We start from the raw sequence: 21,310 nt of genomic DNA, 5'->3' as shown, positions 1-21,310 counted from the left end.
TGCTCCACTGTGGTGGTGTCACCTTCTCTACCTCAGGTAACTGAGCAGTGATCTGCCATACAGGGTATGCTGCTGAAATCCAGGAACTGAAGGAAGAGGCTGCTGTTCCCTAAAAGTTCCTGTTTCTTTTGTGAACATCACTCTTCCCAGTCCGAGCTCTTACTGGCTGGTAACTTTCCTTCTCTCCAAGCATATACTTATAGTTCTAACTTTAGGTAAAGTTTGAGCCTCTTTTCTCATCTAGGAAAACCATGTGTGATGTTCTGTAAGCTCCCAGAGAGCTTCTCTGGATCTCAGTCATCTGTGATCCACTCCAGCACAGAGCAGGGCCTAGAATAGAGTGTGCACTTTGGGTTGAATGAGGGACTAGAGAATAGTCTGAGGATTTGTTGTTGGGAGATTTAATTTTTTGAGTTCGAGGTATATTTTTGATATGAGACCCTTTTCCGTTTTGTATGGCTAGTGAAGATCTCCCAGTCTGCGGGGTTTCTATTGATCTTGCTAGCTATGTCCTTTGCCAGGCAAAAGCTTTTTTGGCCTCTTGCACAGAACTTGGTCTCTCCTGACTCCCAACATGAACTATGTTCCTTAATATCCTTTCCACATGACCTGCTTATCTCCACACGATCATGACCTGCCTTCCTGCCTGTCACTAGCTCCTTGCCTCTGTGCAAGTTTTTCTCTTCCCCTTCAATGTGTTTAACTTCATCCAAATCTGTTTCTTTCCTCTGGTGGGATGAAATGCTGGATTTGGGGACCAGTATTTCAGCTTCAATTTCAGTGCTAGTACTTCTTTACCACTGATTGCTGGTACAGGATGGGTAAATTGGAGCACATGGTGATTTTTCTCTCAGATTTATGATGATTAAATACATTTAAGTGAATTACAGGCTTAAATCTGTGCTCTGAGTGCTTACTCAGTGTTGGGTGCCGTTTCATCTTCTGTGGAGATGCATAGAACACAAGAATCCAGAGTTTGCTCTCAGGACACTGTCAGCTGAGCTGCCAGGCCTGCTCAGATTCCTTTTCCTAAAGGCCTTTCCTGCCCGTTCTAGTTCCTGCAAACTCTCCTTTCTCAAGCTCTTATCGAATGCACATCTATGCTGTACAATTTAGCATGGAATTGTTTGTAGGGAAAATTGATTAACAAGTATCCTTAGCTAACTAGAATGACTATGATGTTTGACTTGCTCTGCTTTTTAGGAGATGGAAGGACATGATTACAAGATGAATTCCAAGGAGGAATCCAGTAGAAAACAACCTCGTCAATAACTATGTCATTAACAGTGATACATGCTTAATCCTTTCTATGTGCTATTGCTCTGGTCACAGGCACAGGGTACCAAGACACAGGAGAATGGCCTTGAATCCATCAAGGTGAACCTAGAGACTAAGCTTCTGAACATTTTCTGTCCATGTAACAAAGTCAGTGCAGCTCATCTTCCCACATGGGGCAATTAGGCACAGAGAGGAAAATACATTTACCTGATATCACAAAAGGTAGACCGAGGATGATACATGCTTAAAGGTCTTGGTTATTAGTTTGACTTTATTTCAACTCCTGCAGGATGCCTCAGCTTAATTTAAATCTTGCATTAGAAAGCAGAAGAAAACAAGAAAAGTTACAAAGGACCCTTACAGCTTTAATCTTTCTCTAACACGAATATCAGTTAATTAGATCATTTATTTTCCTCTGTCATTTCTATTTCTCACTCAGAGATCAAGCAGCCAAAACCACTCCATAGCAGGGGTTTACTCAGAGGTCAGCTTTAAGAGTCTCCTTTGAACACTGGGCTCTGAAACCTCACCTGGGTTCAATTTGTGAGCAAACACGCCACATCCTCTCAGATTTTCACAGTGTGGGACAAAAGGGCTTTGAGACTTTTAGTTCTGACCGGCAAAGTATGTGGGTGTGTGGTCTCTGCGCCACCAGCCTCATAATATCATTCTCCCTAGAGTTGACATGTGACACAATTGACAGGTGTTTCCCAGTAGGTAGGTTCTACAAACTATTTATCTATCAAAAGTAGGGTATTTTGATGGGAGGGTGATATTGTGTTGCTCAAGGGGTCTGGTTTGGTTTTCTATTACAGATGATGCTTTTGTGAACGTCCTTGTGAGTACTTCCTAGATTGCTTCTTTATCAGTGATTGTTAGCAATGGAAGTTCAGAGCTGAAGAGTATAAGTGGTTTTTACTAAGTGACTGTCAAGTATTTTTCCAGCATGGATATGGTTTACCAACAATCTCTTTCCACAATGGTTCTCAAGTGTGCCTTTTATTCTGCAATATCACTTGAACTCTAGACAAAAACCAATTTTCCTCTTTTCCACCTTTCAAGATAGTAATTTTACTTATCTTGTCTTCATTTGTGTTTTTTAAAAATCTCCTCCTCCTCCTTCTTCTTCCTCCTCCTCCTCTTTAGGATTCCCTACTCATGTCTTTACATCTCCATTATAATGTGAGAAATGGGAAGTGTCTCAGATGGATACAGGCAAACATGTTCATAATGTGTGTGTGTGTGTGTGAAATAAATGAAGTGCAAGTGGAGTGGAGGAGATGAACTTGTGGGTGTTATTTGTCTATTAGTCCCTAGATGAATCTTTTCCCTTACTCACTACTGAAGAAAGCCCAATATATTCCCACATCCACAATAAACACTGAGAATCCCTGGTGTAAGTCCTCCAGGAGTTCTAAGTATGTGCAATTTCAAGCAGATGCTGCTAATGTCAGTTACCTCCATGCTGGGTGCTTCTAACTTTGTTCCCTACACCACCCTTCTCTCAATCAATACTACTATTGCTACTAATAATAATTGGAAGAGTATCTAGTTCATGTTGTGCTGGACCAGAGCCTGTGCTAACTATACTCTATAGGACCATGCATGGGCCACTTTTTCTGTAGTTGTAAACTCCCTTGGAATCTTATCTCGTACCTTGCTTTGCTCTCTCAGGCAATTTCAAAGCCATCCTCTTCTTTGCCTGCAAAGCTGCCTCATGGACTCCCATGCTATACATGGGTGGCCCGTGGGAAGCCTCCCGTCCTGCTTTTTATCATCCTTGCCCGTGATGAGAGCATGACTAAAATGAAAAGTTTGCTGGAAAGATGCTAGGAGAATGGTCCCCAGGAGGTTTCTTCCCACTCTGCGCTCTAATTGGTAAACCCTTGGACTTGTAGATGAAAAGCTGAGACTAATCCTGTTTGATGGAAAGTTATCTAGAACAGCTGAAAAACTCTGCTCTGCCCCCCCTCTCCCCTTCACGTTTTTTTTTTCTACTTTTCCTGCTTTCTGCCAGGCTTGCCTTTTCTTTGATGGATGACTTTTTCCTTCTGCTCCTTTTATCCACTCATGCTATCTGGGGTGGGGGGAATGGGGTCAGTAGTTCTGCAGAGGGCAGCACCTACAGATGTAAGGCAGCCCAGGCATAACATCCTGAGAAAGGCTCTTCCCTTGTATCAGACTGAGTTATGGTCATGACCTAACCTGGCCCTGGTTTTGCTCAGTTTTCCTCCTACAAAACAAACTTGCACCACATAGCATTGTCTTTTCCAGTTACCAGCCAGAGAGACGATGCGTGGACTCCTTGTTTTCTCAAGTGGAGCTTCACCTTCCTGGAAGCTGCTGGGGCTTCTCGGAGAAGCAGGGCTTCTCGGAGAAGCAGGACTTCTCACCTCTGTTTCATCGTCCAGATGTGTAGAGCAGAACTCTGCCATGAGGATTTCTTGGAAGGGAGGGTCCACAGCTGTGCTGCCAAAAGCAGCATTTCTGCAAAAAAACAAAAACCCTTCCTTTTACCTCTGCCACCTTGGCTTGCTGTTGAGTGATCTCCTTTGTGAGACTGCCAGGGTTTGATGTTATATCCTGGGTGGAGATTTCCCTAAGGAAATCTCCCAGGAAGGTTTCTTCTAGGTGCTGTCATCCTTTTTTTTTTCTTCTAGGGTCTAGGGGCAAGGAGCCCATTCTACGATGCCTGGGGAAAAGCGAAGGTAAAATAGGGAGGAATGTCTATCTGTAGTTGCAGAGTGAGGAGAATGCTGGGTCCCTTTTGGTTCATTCTTCTGCAACCCATGCAGCTGTCATGTTTCTAGGTGCTCCCTAAGATGCACAGAAATGCTCTTGCGATCCTCCCCACAACCCACAGTCTCCTGCGCCGTCTTCAAGAGCAGTGGGTGTAATATAGGAGCAAGAGCCCACCCTTCCTTGACCCTGTGGGAAGTTCACTGACAGGTGATACAGGCTCTTGTTATCTAGGATCTCTCAAACTGCTTGATTAAATAATTAAACAAATAGCAACAATAAATGGCTCAGTAAGCTGTAGGTGGTCAGGGTCAAATACTTTATAGACAAGATGAAATTGAGGATAGTTTGGGGAGGGCCTCCCAGAGACAGACGGGATTTCAGATGGGACAGATACAATACCATTTGTGGGGTCCACTATACTCGAATGGTTGGTGTTGAGAAAGTGATTTACAGACCATGGAGGAAAGTTTTAATTGAGGTAGAGGAGAAGATTTTGGAGCTCAAGAGCCAGAGCATCTGCTCAGCATTGGTTGGTTGTTTTTTTTTTTTTTAACTATTTATTTGGTTCTTCTCAAACAAGTTTTCATGGTGCTCTTAACATACATACAGAGACTCCTCCGCTCTGAGGAAGAAAAATGTATAGATGCTATTTTCCTACTTTTATCAGTACAATCAAATAAGCATACTAGCCTGGCACCAGTGGCTCACGCCTGTAATCCTAGCTACTCAGGAGGCTGAGATCTGAGGATCACAGTTCAAAGCCAGCCCAGGCAGGAAAGCCCGTGAAACTCTTATCTCCAATAAACCACTCAGAAAACTGGAAGTGGCGCTTTGGCTCAAGTGGTAGAGTACTAGCCTTGAACTGAATTGCTGAGGGACAGTGCCCTGGCCCAGAGTTCAAGCCCCACGATTAACAACAACAAAGCATACTAAAGACAGTGAGTTTCCTGAGAGCCCTCCAAAGATCAGAATTCTCTCTTTCTCTCTCTTTTCCCTCCAGGTTGGCCTTAGACTTCAAGCTGTACAGCTAGGATTACAGGCCTAGCTTACACCACTGACTGGTTGATTTGTTGAAATGGAACTCTTGCTGGCTTCTGCTCAGGCTGGCTTCAAACTACAAACGTCCTGATTTCCACTGCCCAAACAGCTGACCTTAGAGTTGTGTGTCACCAGGTCTGGCCCTATTTTTCTCCCTCATTTTTAGGTTGATGTTTATAACTCCTGAGGTAGATGATACCTTTCCTCTTTATTGTGGTGCCAAGAGCACTGTGGAAGCACCACTCCCTCTATTTGGTCCTGTGGCTAAGGGAATCCATTCTATAAAACCAACTGACAGAACCTCCCATGAGGAGATAGGAGAGATTGCTAATAGAGAATGGAGTAAGCCACCAGAAGCAGTCCTGCTGGAGCCCTGGAAAAGGTGTGAGTGGCTCCTAGCAGGATCATGTCACATTCCCTTTTGATTACATTCCCTACAAGCACAATTTCCTATGCTAGCAGTTACAAACCTAATTGAGAGTCCGAGAAAAAGAGCAGTGAAAATCATTGGCTTGGAACAAGTTTCTGGATGTGTGATATTTAAATTAGCCTCCTTCCACCTCTCCCCCTACCCCAATATCATACTCCTGGACACAGGTCAAAAAGCTCCTAACCCCTTTGCCTAGGTCCGTTAGAACTGATTATTGAGTATGATATGTCACTGAAGAACTTGGGAGGTCTACCTAGAAATGTGAACAGATATTCAATAAGGTAGCCTGTCAATTTAGGCTTTGGTCAATAGTGAAAGATAAATGATTGAATCAGTCACTTACTTTTTTCTTCTTCATGTTTCCCGTTGTGAATACTTTTTTTTTTGTTTTGGTCCAGTTGTGGGGCCTGAACTCTGGGCCTGGGCGCTGTCCCTCAGCTCTTAAGCCCAAGGCTAGCGCTCTGCCACTTGAGCCACAGCGCCACTTCCAGCTTTTTTCTTTTTGCTTATGTGGTGCTGAGGAATCGAACCCAGGGCCTCAGGCATGCAAGGCAAGCGCTCTACCACTGAGCCATCTTCCCAGCCCCCCCCCCCCGTTGTGGATACTTTTGAGAAACCAGATCCTAGTTGTCTTCAAGATCCAAAGAAAGAAAGTGGGTCTACAAATTCATTCCTGCCATTTTTACTAGTCCACACCACAGGCAGCTTACAACTTTCTTCCTAGCAACTCTTAATTTTTGAAAGTATCTGAAATGTTTGTGTAGTACAAAATACACGTGGTTTGGATTCTTGTCTCTTGCACTAGCTAGATGTGAGATTGTTAATTGCTTGTATAATAGCCTAATGCTTAGTTTATGGCCTGTAAGAGAAGATACTAAAATTCAGGTCATACATTTGTGGTATGGTTTACTAGGACTGTTGAATGATCTATGGTTGGAGTGTAGTAGACATTTAATAAAAGGTGGTTTAAGGCTCTTTATGCCTTCTTGGTCATAAGCAAGTGAAAAGACCTAATTTAAGAAATGTAAATAAAATTATTTCTCTACAAAGGGCTACATTTAGAATTCCTCCCACTGAACAGTTATTTGTGACCCTTAAATCATGAGGCTCACACATTCTTACATTTATTTCCTTATAGCCTGGAATATTACATTTCTGTTTGTATGAAGGGCTTGCTCCTGGTAACTGGATCTTTTACTTCCAAATCCTGATAATTTGTGATAATAGAACAATAGATGCAAATAATTTTTGTTGCAGACACATGCATCTATTGTTCTATTAAGAAACTCATGGTCTCTAAATATGATTTTTAGAGTTGAGAGCAGGAATAAAATGAACAAGACATGCTCCTTTAATTTACTTTATTTTCTTTCCAAACTCAGTTTTAAAAGATGGCAAGGTGTTCAAACAAGTTTAAATTTAGTAAACATTGATATATACCAGAGGACATTTGGATGAAAGTGCTGAAAAAATTATTTATAAGGTTTTAAGACAATATGGTCCAAATGTTTGGCTTCAAGCTCACCCCCATCTTTTGTGTTACATCATTTGATCTGATGTTTCTAACCATGGGCTATCATAGTTCAGTTTGGTGTTGAGTGATCTCATAAATCATATTAGTGATCTGGTCCCTCTGTTCTTCCCAAGAATGTGGCTTTGATGAACAAACAACAGTTGTAATGTGTTTGTTTCTATCACATGTACATCCAAAGTTATAAAAACTCAATGTTGCACAAGCTCAGAGTTTCACCACGTATATTGTATTGGCTTAGATTGTGTTGGTTTGTCAGCCTTTGCTGTGCTAGACTAAGTAGAAAGGGAAGTCTTCCGAATATTAAGGTTCTGTAAAAATCTTTTGAAACAAAATTCATCTTGTTTCTGTGTCATGAGATCAAGGGATCAGGACAAAGGGAAAGCTTCCTGAGGGCATGTGGGAAGCTGGGCTGGCTGCTTGATAAATGGTTGGACAGAATTTATTCGCAGGTGCAGCTGGTCACAGAGCGTTCTGGTAAACAGCGTAAAGCTCAAAATCCAAAGTGGAGGCAATATTTACTCCCCTTTCATTGCAGAAGGTCACATCTTCAGCAAAGCAGGCTATCTGCTTTTGTTAGAGGGAAGTGGAGACGCTTGGAAGCTTGTATTTGCTTTTCTTTTGTGAATCTAGAAGCGCTGGAACTGGCTCCTGCTGGATCACCAGAGCCAATTGTACATTTCTCTTCCCAACTCCATGCACACTGACATCATAGTGGTAACTTGAAATTGGCCATTGTGGGAGTAATATGCACCACATCAATTGGCTAATACTGCAGATTTTCCACTTCAGGACAAAGCTGCCTTTGAGACAAGTATGGAGAAATAATTATTTTATTGATTATCAATCAAAAATCTAAGGATAAGATGTTAAAGTGTTCACCACTGAAAACTAGATACCTCATGTAAGTTAATTAGTAATTTATATGGGAAGTCTAGTAATTTATACTCCAATTCCATCACATACTATGTGTGCATCAAAATATAGACTTTCTCTTAAAAGCCAACATTGAAGTGACAGATAAGTAACTCTGTGGTACTCATTAAATATTATAGCACACTTGTTCATAAGTCAACAGGAAGACATAATTAAGGCTCTATAATGTTTATTAAAATATGTGAACCAAGAAGAAAATGTGGGTTAGAGAAACTTAGTATTGATCATGCAGTTTTGTTTTCTTTTTTGAAAATCCACCAATGGATTTTCAATGGAAAGAGATTTCAAAGCAATATTTCTTAATTCTCTTGACAAGCTTTGTGTAAAACCAAGAAAACAAACAAAATACTAGACACTTTCCATTGCATCATAGCTAGTCATTACCAGTATTTTAAAGGTGAATTGTTAGAATTACTAGGTAGAGGCTGTTTTGGTTAAAAATGACTTTTCAAAATTTATTTTAAATTTATTTATTTTATTGTAAAGGTGGTGTACAGAGGGGTTACAGTTACATAAGTCAGGCACTAAGTATGTTTCTTTTTGAACAGTGTCATCTTGCCCATTGTTTTCTCCCAGTTTTTCCCTTCCCAATCCCCCTCTCTACAAGGTGTATACTGTAGTTCATTTTCAACACAGTGTCTAGTGAATGTCACTGCTGCATTTGTTCAACTCTTTGTCCCACCATTTCTGTACTTCCAATTACCTCCCCAAATCAGATAAATTTACATACAAGACAAAAGGTACAGAAATCAGAAACAGCAACCCAGGAGAAACAAACAAAAATAAAGAAACCAAAACCAAACTGAAAAGCAAAAGAATAAAAATCCTCTTATGGGCAAGTTTTTACTTATGTTAGACACAAAGGAAGCTATTTATAAAGATTACTTTAATAAAAATGTGGCTACTTATTAAACATTTGGTGTCATCAAAAGCAGAAGCTTATGATTTAGAAATCCAGAACACCCATCAACAAGGGCTATTGGAGGGAACTCTATAAGGTCAAGGAATACATAAAATTCTTGTTTCATAGTCTAGGGGAGATGATTTTTGATATGAACCTCAAGCACCTGGTCCTGCAACTATCAGATCATTATCACTCATTCATCAGCTCAAGACATATTTATTAAGCATTTCTGCGTAGATAGAAGTACATATTTATAAGAATGCCTTCATGTAGTTTACAAGTAAAGGCTCATCCTGACACTATATCCTAAAAGAAGTACCCAGGAGGTTAGGAAAAAATCACCCACCAATGGCATACTGGGAATGTCATGGGCCTCCACTCTGTCTCATGGTTCTCTTCCATTTGTAGTTTTGTAGTTCTGCCACATTTGACATGACTCCCTTTTCCTGTTATCTACAAGTGCTGTCTTTGTTTATCAAGTAGATTTCTTGTTTCGGTGGCTTTTCTGAGCAAGGACATGGGGCAGTGAGTAGAAAGGACCTTCTTTTACCTGGAAAGTTTTGCTTGTGTACTGTGGTAGGTACCGCTGGATGTAGAATAACCACCTTTGTAATCGACTCTCTGGGGCTTATTCCATTTTGCTTTCTTTGGAAACAGTTGTACTCTACAGATGACAGGTCTTTCTTTACCCCCAGGAACAATGTCTAGAAGTGGTAGTCTTCTCCAAGAGACCTCCTTATTTTCCCTCTGAGAATCATTTCCATGTTCAATGGAGGAAATGACTTTTTGAAGGGGCATGCAATTTGCTGTCTTTTGTAAATGACTAGAGCTGCCCTCCTGGGTCCCCAGAATATAAAGGGTCCGGGGTAGGGGTGGGGGGAAGTCAGTGATCAGGAAGAATATTCTTGATGAAGTGATAATAGATGGCCATCATTTGCACTGGCTGTCCACTTCCCAGTTTTCGTTAGGTATTTTTAAATATATAAAGAAACGCAATTGGGTGGAATCTCCAATGAGCTGCCACATGGTCCAATATGAGAGTATGGCCGGGCAGCGCAGGCGGGTAATCTGTGTCATTTATATATTATTCTTCCAATTCAAAAGCCTTCATTCTCGCTATTGACATGTGGTTTTCCCCTCCTCCCCCCTTCCTTTCTCCATTCTCTTTGTATTTGGTGTTTCTCCCCCGGATTCTTCCTTCTTTCCCAGGTGTGTTTGATAACTGCTCCCACACCATCACTGACAAGGGCTGGGCGCTGGGGATCCGCACGGGCAAAGAGAGGGGAAGGAGAGACCCTCGCTTCTTCTTCTCCCTCCGAACCGACCGTGTGAAGAAAGCGACCCTTGTGACGGGCCACAGTCACTACCAGCCGGGCATGTGGACACACGTGGCCGCCACGTACGACGGGCAGCGCATGGTCCTGTACGTGGACGGCGCGCAGGTGGCCAGCAGGACGGGGCAGTCTGGTCCTCTGCACAGCCCCTTCATGGCATCCTGTCGCTCTTTGCTCCTGGGTGGCGACACCTCGGAGAGCGGGCATTATTTCCGTGGTCATCTGGGCACGCTGATCATTTGGTCCACCGCGCTCTCACAGAGCCAACTGCAATCTTCCAGCCAGGCGGGGGACGTGGGCGCCCTCCTGCTGACCGCCACGTTCGAGCTCCTGAAGGAGCAATGGGTCCCCTTCAAGGACGAGACATACCCTCAGCTGGAGGTGCTCAAGGCCTGGGAGGAGCCCCAGCCCGAGGTTCTGTCACCCTTGCATCCCCCGCCCTGCGGGCAGACCGTCTGCGACAACGTGGAGCTGATCTCCCAGTACAACGAGCACTGGCCCCTCCGCGGGGAGAAGGTGATCCGCTACCAGGTGGTGAACGTGTGCGACGACGCGGGGCTGCGCCCCACGGTGAGCGAGGAGCAGATCAGCCGGCAGCACGCGGCGCTGGCGCACGCCTTCGCGCGCTACAACATCAGCTGGCAGCTGAGCGTGCACCGCGTCCACAACTCCACCCTGCGGCACCGGGTGGTGCTGGTGAACTGTGAGCCCAGCAAGATCGGCAACGACCACTGCGACCCCGAATGTGAGCACCCTCTCACGGGCTACGACGGGGGGGACTGCCGCCTGCAGGGCCGCTGCTATTCCTGGAACCGAAGGGACTCGGTGTGTCACCCCGAGTGCAACAACATCCTGAACGACTTCGACGGCGGGGACTGCTGTAACCCCCGCGTGACGGACGTGCGCAAGACTTGCTTTGACCCGGACTCACCCCTGAGGTAAGGAGCTGGGGACCTGTCTGCTGTGGAGGGGGGCTGTCCTTGCTACTTCTAGAGGCAAAATGGGGTGCGCCTTAGTCCCCAAAGACAGCCTTCTTGACATCCTTCCCCATCAGACTCTATGGAACTTTCGTGAAGTAAGCCAGGCTTTGCCAGGTAAGTGGGAGCAGACGCGTGGCTGAGGTCACAGACAATTGTGCGCGCCAGTGTGCAATGCACTGACCACCTGTGTGCACCTGGGGGGGCAGGAAAGCTGAACCATTTTCTTTACCAGTTGGGCGGGGGTGGGGTGGGGTGGGGACAAGGAATCTTCCAGGACAAGCATTCTAAAGAGTAATAGAATCCAGTCAACAGCACTTGGGCACGACTGTTCATTCTACCTGTTCCTAAAGGCGTTCAGCACAGTAATGCGGATACAAAGGGAAGTCGCAGTCTCTGTCCTTGGTACAGATTGAGCACTTCATTGGAGGCATGGATGCCACAAATCTTTCTGTGCAAATTTCTCCTGGTTCCCCTATTGGCTCCATTCTTCACAGAGCGTCCGGAAAGATCTTTTGAAAAAGGACTCAGATCTGGTCATTCCCATTGATGCTGCACTTGAAATAAGAGCTAACCTTCTGACCTAGCTCCCTAGCTGGACTACCATCAACTCCTGCCCACTTTCTCTTCAACTTCACATCCAACCACTGCCCCCGTGCATACAGCACAGCGTGGCTGACTGTGCTGGTTCGGTGGAACAGGTCAAGCCTGTTTCTGCCACTAGGATTTTGCATTGATGGCTCCATCTTCCGGAAGGAATTCTTTTTCTCTTGGTATTCTTCCAGTGGGCTCTGACTCCTCATTCAAATATCTACCTAAGGGTCAACTCCCAAGCCTTTCCTGATCTTCCAATCTAAAACAGTTACTCAGTCATGTTAACATCGACTAACCTTAACCACCTGTACAGTACATACTTCTGACCATTTTTTGTTTGCACCCAGGTACTTATCTTCCTCTCATTTGGAATATCAGCTCCAGGAGATCAAAGGCCTTGTGTGTGCAGTTACTTCTGCACAGTGACATAGTGCCACAATAAGGCCACACTGTCTCTACTTCCTTCCAATAATGCTATCAAATTATTGATGGATTGCTCTAGTGATAAAATTCAAGTACTCAGGAGCTAATCATTTCTAAAACACCTCATCTGTGGCAACACAGCACAAGAATCTGTGAAGGACATATCAGGCTGAAACTGTAACAGCAGTCTTTAAATGTAGCCAGAGTGGCCCTTTGTCTCTATTTACAATACTATGACTATGAAATTTTATTTGTTGCAGGACAAAATATCATTCTATTATTTCCTTTCTTGATCAGCTTCTTCTTATACCACCAGAGTCCCTTCCTTCCTTCTCAATAACCACAAATGTTTCCAATTGTTTTTTCCTACATGCTTATTTATTAAATATGTGTTTTAAATAGTTGTTTTTTGTAACATCCTTTTCTGGCACTCTCCCTTCTAGTTCATTCTATATTCTTCTAATGTTGTCCAGTTCTCTTAGGCATGTAGTTCAGTTATCATTGTGGAACTTCACTACATTTTTTTTGGATTGGAGGCACGGGATCCTGAATTACATCAATATCTCTTAATTTACTACTTTTTTTTTTACTAGAATATGTCCTTAAATAACTCTCTAGGAAAAGATGTTCTAGGTAACTTTTCTGAAAATGACTTCTCAGAATTGTTTTTAGGCCTTTACATAAAACAGATAACTTTTCTTTGTGTAAAATGTTAAGTTTGAAAACATTTTTGCTGAAATTTTGAAGAAATTTATCAATTGCCTCTAATTCTGTTCTGATACTTCTGTCTGTGATAGTTCCCCCCCAAAACTTCTTCCTTTTTTTCTTTCTCACTCTCTACATATTATATAATACATAATATATAATATGTATATAATAAAGATACACAAACATACTTATGTGTATATATGTATTTATTTATATGTTTCTTTTGGGTTTATTTAAAATGTTGCCTCTTGTCTGCTGTTTGAAAGAATTTGTGGTAATTATACTTAGGAACTAATAAGAACCTTCTATTATTCTTTCATTATAAACACATAGTGGGTCCTATCAATTTAGACACTCATACTCCGTATTTATGAAAAAATTTCTAAAATTATTACTTTGACTTCTTCTTTCCCTGAGATAGCTGGAAATAAAGCTCTCAAATGTATTCTCTAACATATTCCAAATTTTTGTCATTTTGTTCTACTTTAGGGCATTTCTTTGAATTTAATTTTCCAATTATTCTATTACTTTTTTACCTTAACAAACATGTTTTAAGACCTCTATTTTGTCATTTGTGGAACTTGAACTGAGAGCTTGGCACTGTCCCTGAGTTTTTTCCCTAAGAGCTAGTGCTCCACTTTTGTTTTCTTGGTGGTTAACTGGAGATAAGAGTCTCACAGACTTTCCTGTGTAGGCTGGCTTTGAACTGAGTTCCTCAGATCTTTAAAGCCTCTGGCTTTAAACTGTGATCCTCAGGTCTCAGCCTTCAGAGTAGCTAGAATTACCAGAGTGAGCCACCAGTGCCCGTCAAAATCCTTTATAATCATTGTTTAGTCTATCAAGTGCTGAGTGCTTATTCACAATGACAAGAATTCTGTCTAATAGCTGGCTAGAAAAAGGATAATTTTCTGTAAGTCTCCCCTTTTGGAAGAAGAAATCTGAAGGCAAAAATATGGGGGAGGTGTAAGATTTTCTTTTTATGTCCCTCATATTTAATTCATTATGGAGTCTTGTCACTTTGCTTCTGCCTTAAATGCTCTGTGCTAAATTTTTATTATTAAAAATATTGAGTGTTTTATAGTTCTCATTGGCAGGAAAGGTATTTTGAAAATGTATTACTTACCAAGTTCTTCCAATATGCCAATATGCCAGATACAATTAGATGAACAGAGGATTAATTTATATCTATATCTATGTCTATATCTATATATATCAGCTAAATGTTATTTAGCAGAGGAATTTCGAAATTTCATGTAACTTCTTTAGGTTTAAATCTAAGCTGAGGTACAGAAAGGAGAACTTGGTGTAGACCATTCTGCACTATTGGTTTGAATTATTTGAAAACATTGTATTTAGACACATAGATCTCTGGGGCTTAAAGGGGTCCTGGATTTGGTGGAGTTAGTGACCATTTCTGAAATAAATTACCCATATATAGCATCTTTATCATTACAATTAAGTCATAGACCTTAAATTCATAATCCCATCATAATGTTTTTCTTAAGGGATCCAATGTCAACAAATACTCTGCAAGACATTTATTGAATAAACAGTGTGCTGAACATAGTTGTTCTACTCAGAAGCTCAAGTTTACTGGCGGGTAATGGAAAGTAGAAGAAAAAAACCTAGAGGTAGATTGATAACTAACATGCATTAGTAACTGATTAGTAATTGATGATAGTTCTCTTCCCAGATCTACTTAACATTTCTTACCACACCCTGTAAGAACCAGAAATCTAGCTCAAAGAACTTTCTTTCCCAAAGGTTCTGAGAAGAGGAGAGAGCCTAAGGAATGTATTTACAAACATCTGTAACCCAGATGGGTCTATCAAAGGGAGAGTATTTTTCAGGCTTGGGACTGGTCAGAGGAGATATGAATTATAGATATGTTACATAGCCAATTGAACAGAATTACCAAGATAGAAGAACTTGGCTTGTGGATTTGGAGGGCTGCATAAGCCAGATGTCTCTTTCTACTTGAGAGAGAGGGGGGATGGAGGGAGGGTGAGAGGGGAAGAGGGAGATGGAGAAGGAGAGAGAGTTGAGGGGGAGAGGGAGAGGGAGAGAGAGTTGAAGAAACAGAGTTGAAGAGTTGAAGAAAGGAAGTTGAGTGTCTACTTCACAAAAAAAATCACAAATATCCTTAACTATTTCTTATGGTGTGCTCTAGGTAGCCAAGCCAAAAGAAGCTCTGCTTCAAGGTGAACGCAGTTTCCTTGACCTTTACAGGCATCGGCTTCATTTGATTATTCACTCTGTTACTTTTATTCCTCTAAAATTATATCTGAAAGATATCCACTCTGCTGCTGCGTCTACTTTCCATCCTTCACTTTTCTCCTTTTCCTAAGAGTAAACTAGATCTGGAACAGTGGACTCTTCCTGCCCAACCCCCTCCCACCTCTCTCCGGTTTCATAATATTGTTGATGAGGGGAAAAAATTACCAAGTGAAAACAAATGGCTGAGCACAGATGGTTTTTTAAGTTGTCAATCAGCCAGTGTCAGACCATGCTATAAAGCAGACAGGGGGATACTATTCCGTTTCTGAGGTCTGGGGTGAGCTAACATCTCTGTGTGTTGGTGACTCCATTTCTCATCCCTGCTACCTTCTCTGAGTCTTATTGGGAGCAGAGGTCAATTACACGTAGAACACTAGCACCTGGTGTTAAGCCCTCAGAAGGTGAACTGAGAGATGTCTAACAGGTGTGTGGCAGAGTATCATCTACAGTTGTGCCTAGAAAGAGCGTATTTTGGAACAGGAGAGAAGATGTATAAGGAATGAAAGGGAACAAATGAAGAAGCTGGTAATTCACAAACTTGGATAGCAAGGAGGGGTTAGCTGGGGTGTGTTTACGCACACATTGAGGCTGTTGAGCTGAAGGAATGGTAGGATTAGGTCCTTCAGTGGTTGAGTCTGTTAAACATCAGCCAGTTTTCATTATAGATTTCTTTTGAAGTCAGGATTCAAGATCCCTGGTGCCAAAAATAACATGGACAAGGAAAATAAGTGTAAAGCATAGAAGAGGGCAGGGAGAAAAGAAAAGGTGGAGAAACTTTAAAACTGAACAGCAAGAAAACTTCTCAATCCCTTTCCACTTGGAATGCTCAAAGTGTGCACTTGACAAAGGTACTGGGGGGAAGAAATAAGAGATAAGCTTGGGAAAGTTACCTAAATAATAGAAATGTCACCCGTTTATTTTAGTGCACACAACGTTTTCTTCAATTCCATTAGATACTCTCTTATAGAGTTTACAAAATCCAGCTTTCTTGCTCACCTGGCTGAGGGCAAAGTCCTTTCCAGGTGAGTGGGGAAAGGCTGTTTTTCTCCTTTTTGTGGTTATTTCTTGGCCACATACACAGACTTTTGAATGAGCCATGTGGTCTGCCTGGGTTACAAATATTTCCTTTTAGAAAAATTTTAAGAGAGACCTTAACAGCCAACCATAGTTAGTCAGTCATTCAAGATAGTTGGGGATTTTCCTGGGAGCTGGATGGCGTGTTCGCTCTGGTACTCTGACCAGTTCCAGTCTGTTTCTCTTGTGACTTAGGCATCCTTTCCTAGGATTTATACCTAAGAAACGGAAAGACAGCTGTTCGTTTACAAACCTTGTCTCCCCCTACCCCAGGAACCTTGTTTGCAAGTTACTTTGTTGATTATAGAAATGTTAGGTTATGATTTTAGATCATTCTTCAACCCTGACACTATTTCCTTTGATGTTAGAGATGTAGGTTGGGTAGTTGATGGAATACAGCGTTTTCTAGGCACTGGTTTTTGTTTTTTGTTTTTTTCTGAACCTGTGTTTCATCAAAATACCCCCACCCCCCCTGCATAAAGCTGCTGACTAATTAACTTGTTGAACTCTAAAGATTCTCTTACTCTCTTATTCTCTTCCAGAGACTCTTGGACAGATTCCCTAGGTTCAGAATTTGGATAATAAGGCCTGTTTGTCTAGCGAGTATCAAAGTCTTATTTCCTCTTTCCTGTGAACGGTCCTTAGTCTAAAAGTAGAACTGAGTATCTTATTTGAACCATTACTTATCAACCCAGTGCCGATGCCCAGCTCCTGGGCCTGTCATTTCTCACCTAGGTCATTGTAAAAGCCTTGTAACTGATTTTCTACTTTTACTCTTCTACTTACTTCTGAGTCATTTTCAACAACCCTTATTGGAACCTAACTCAGACCATGTCTTTCTTTTGCCTCAAACTCTCCATGCCGCTCCTCAGCTCACTCAAATCTCAAAGCTAAAGAGCAATGTTACTGTGGTCTTCAGGACCTAACTGACCTGCACTGGTCACTTATGTGTCTTTCTTCTTGCCACACTACTCTATCTCATGGGATTCCTGTCACACTTGCCTGTTCTCTGTCTCTCACTCCTGCTTCAGGACTTTTCCTGTGGCTTAGCATATTGCTGGAATCGCTCTTCTTCCAGATTGATGCAGGGCCCCTTTCCCACCTTCTTCCCGTCATTTCCCGCGTCACCCACTAAGTTGGAAGCTTTCCCTGGTGACTCCCATGGATAATGTTACAACATCACCTTGACTTTTCATACTTTCATTCCTGCTTTCCTCTTCTTTTTAGAATTTTATCACCAGTATGCTATTTGGCTTGTTTGCCTCACTGTTGATCCTCTCCGCTGGAATGTAAATTGCACTAAGGAAGCGGTTTTGGTGTGTTTGGGTTACTGCTGTACCCTAGCACCTAGAACACCAGAAGGAACACACTAAGTAGTCAATAAATAATTGCTGAAAATGGCATGTTCTTACTCTAGCACCGTGGTTGGGAAATTGTGGGCTGGTGGACTAAATTTGCTTCACTGTTTTTGTAAATAAAATTGTCTTTGGAACACAGCCACTCCCACTAGCTTGCATATCGTTTGTGATTCCTTTCATGCGGCAGAATTGTATAGTTATAACAGAGACCATATGACCCACAAACCCTAAAATATTTACTATTTGGACTTTTGAAAGACGTTTGCCAATCTCAGCCCTAGTACATGTCTGTCATACTATATTGTAATTATCCAGTGTTACTCATCTTTTGTATAAGACTTCATATTCTTTGATCACAGGGAACCAAGAAATGCTCACTTAATATAGCTTAAATAGATATATATATGTTTAAATATGTATGTGTAATATATGTATACATACATAATAATATATAATATACCATGTAATATGTATAATATACATAAATGTTGTAGGGTAAATGGTAGTGTTGAACAAGGGCCTTCGTAGGGCATCAACTTAAAGGCAGAAAACATTACTTTTGTAAATAGAAGGTTATTGACAGTCTACACTCTATTGCCTTTTTCCTACTGGTATCATCATCTTGTCAGAGTTGCCACAGCATGAAGAAGCAAATAAAATAACTGAGATACCGCTGGAAAGTGAATATGCTAGCTAAGGAGGGAATGGGCTTGAAGTCATTTTGTTCATTTCCTTATTGGTTGAATGACGGGACCTCCAGAGGGCTCTTGGAAGCAGAGTCATGGGTATATTTTGATAAGAGAGAAATGGTCAACTACAATAGCCAGGAAGTAAAATTACTAACTTTTGCTTGGGAGGAGAGGGCAGTTCATGAAATTAAAAAAACAAACAAACTCCAAAAAAGGGAGTATAATATGTATTCTGGTGTCACAGATTTGCTAAGACTCTTACCAAACATTTTACTTAGGCTTTTGTGGCTCTAAGAAAGAGAAATTCATAGCCATTAACTAAAGAAAATGGAATAATTATATAAATATGTTACAACATCACCTTGACTTTTCATGCTTTCGTTCCTGCTTTACTCTTCTTTTTAGAATTTTATCACCAATATGCTATTTAGTTTGTTTGTCTCACTGTTGATCCTCTCTTCTGGAATGTAACTTGCACTAAGGAAGCAGTTTTGGTGTGTTTGGGTTACTGCTGTACCCTAGCACCTAGAACACCAGAAGGAACACACTAAGTAACCAATCTATAATGGCTGAAAATGGCCTGTTCTTACTCTAGCACTGTGGTTGGGAAATTGTGGGCTAGAAAGGTACTGGCAATAGAGGCAACCTCTGGAACTCTTTCTCTCAAAGCTGCGTAGTTCTCCACATTTTATTACTTTGCAGTTTCCATATCTTGTTCACATTCTACTAGATACTCATAGTTTCTGCTCCTTTGTGACTTTGAAAACATGGCTTCAGTTTGCTGTCTCAGCAGAAGCAAACCTCACTAAGTCTCTCTTCAGATTCATATCCTCTTGCTTATAACAGCAGCCTGTTGCAATATCTTGTTCCAGTTCAATGTTTGGTCAATTTGGTCTAATTTGCCTTTACGTGTGAGGTCAGAAGTTACAGGCTTCTGGCCAGCCTATAGTTCTAGCAACTGTGGTCAAAACAAAAGATACTTGGGAGGTCCTGAGAGCCCAGGGGAGCAGTTTTCTATCCTGTGATGCAACACCCTGGGTAGAGTGAGCTGCTTGTTTATGTTTTCTTTTTAGCGTTGAAATATGGATAACATACTTTTTTGGTCTGAGGTTTAAACACAGGGCTTTGTACTTGCTTGGAAGGTACTCTATCACTGATCTATACTTTCAGCCTCTTCTGCTCTTGTTTGAGATAAGTCCTTGCTTTAGGCCAACCTGGCTTGCACTACAATCCTCCTATTTGTGCTTCCTATGAGACTCACCTTTCTACCTTCTTATTCTCCTTTCTATTCTATTCTCCTTTCTTCAGAAAAGAAATATTGTTCAGGAAGACTTATACTTATTGGTTGTACTTGGTACTTAGTAGGTATTCGGAAGTTTTAAGTGAATGTTACAAAGTTTGGGGTGGAAGTGACCACCTTGAGAACTAAGACAAGAAGTAAGGATTCAAAATTATTTCAAAAGGATTACCGACTGTGCTCAGCACACTGCTGTAGAAATGTATACAGTGAATTTAGGGTTTAATGTATAAAAATCCTGTCATCCAAGCCTAAAGAATCCTTTGTAGTAGTCAATGTATAAATAACCATGGATAGTGAAAAGCATGATGTAGTCACTAAAAATATGGCAACAATCTTGGGTTCTGTTAAAAAGGATAAAGTGCCTAAATTATTGGAAGAGATGTTTCCCTCCCACCCCCACCCCTGCCACCTATACATGGCCCAAAGTCAGACTTTGCCTGGAGTCTATACTTGGTTCTGGATAGCTGGTTTTATAAGGAACAACAATCTGACATGGGTCCAAGGTTTGAGAGAGAGTGGAGACAATTGGGATGGTAAAATGACCCTGTTCTCTTTCAGATATGAATTTTCAATGTTGTGAACCTGGTTAAGGGGCCAATATAAAGGGAATGAAACAGAAAAGTCACTCTGGCTTCTTTTACCTCGCATTCACCCTATTCACCCATTTACTCAACTCATTCAGCTTATAACAACTATTTATTAAATATTTACTCTGCTTTAGACACAGTAGCATACACTAAGGACATCAGATATTATCTGTGTCTTTATTCATAAAGAAGAGAGACAATAAACATATGTATATGTGCATGAATATGTACATTTATATGCAGAATTGAACTGAGTACAGTAAAGTTCTAGTTTAGTCTCTAATCACCTTTTTCCTCCTAAGTCTGGGTTTCTATGGTAATGAACAATTTATCTCTTACTTCTAGTCTCCTTCCACCCTAACCCCAGATTAGCTTTCAATGGTTTTTATACTAAGAATAATTTCTATGTTCAGTACTTCCCAACTAAGAGGATTCAGACTGAAAGGTAACACAGTTTCCAGTGCTTCCTGAAAGGTATCCAGGAACAGAAAGGAAAGTTTATTATATGAAGGATAAGGTCAGTAGAGAACAGGTACCTGGAAGAGAGTGTAAAATTTAGGAAAATAACCGTACAAATAACTACTATTTGTTCAGGGGCCTAACCATTAACTAGGGTATTAGGACAGCACTATGGGCCATTTTTAGCACAATGTTAGGACAATTACTCAAACTGCCTGGGTGTGCAGCTGGGTGCTTTCAGTTAGAAGATGTTTTGTAGTTATACCTGACTATTATGTTCAGTAATTTGGTCTACTTCTTTTTCATGAAGTTTTATAATGGGAAAAAAATACCATCACCCTTACCTTTGGTCTTTGGGTACTATTCTTCATCATCATAGGTCTTTGGTTGACAAGTACATAGCATAACTTTTCCTGTTTTCTAGGTAGTTCAAGCTACCTCACTCAGTGGGGTTTGCCAAAGACAATGAAGGTGGATTTCTAGCAATATCATGGTGTCATCACAGAATGTTTATGCAGTTAATTGAGTAACACAAAATCCAGTATCTAAGGAATCCTTTTCTAAGGTTTAGCCCACTGCCCTTAGTTTTAGGCTGTAATATATTTGGATTTTATTTTTACAGGGAGAGAAATCCTTATGGATTTGTGTACATATTTCTAAATAATGGTGCT

The 21,310-nt window shown here is 41.3% G+C and overlaps 1 protein-coding gene across 1 annotated transcript in view; it reads left to right on the top strand.

Annotated features, from left to right (window-relative positions):
* Pappa2 (pappalysin 2) overlaps positions 1–21,310 on the top strand; it is a 213,367-nt gene that overhangs the window by 13,516 nt on the left and 178,541 nt on the right. The window contains exon 2 of the mRNA XM_013015620.1: positions 10,069–11,131. Within this exon, the coding sequence (XP_012871074.1) occupies positions 10,069–11,131 (1,063 nt within the window). The remainder of the gene's footprint in view (positions 1–10,068; positions 11,132–21,310) is intronic.

Source organism: Dipodomys ordii, unplaced genomic scaffold (assembly GCF_000151885.1).
Source record: "Dipodomys ordii isolate 6190 unplaced genomic scaffold, Dord_2.0 Scaffold27, whole genome shotgun sequence".
Taxonomy (NCBI): Eukaryota; Metazoa; Chordata; class Mammalia; order Rodentia; family Heteromyidae; genus Dipodomys; species Dipodomys ordii.
Note: the sequence above shows the minus strand (reverse complement) of the source record. Positions and strands in the feature narration are given on the sequence as shown.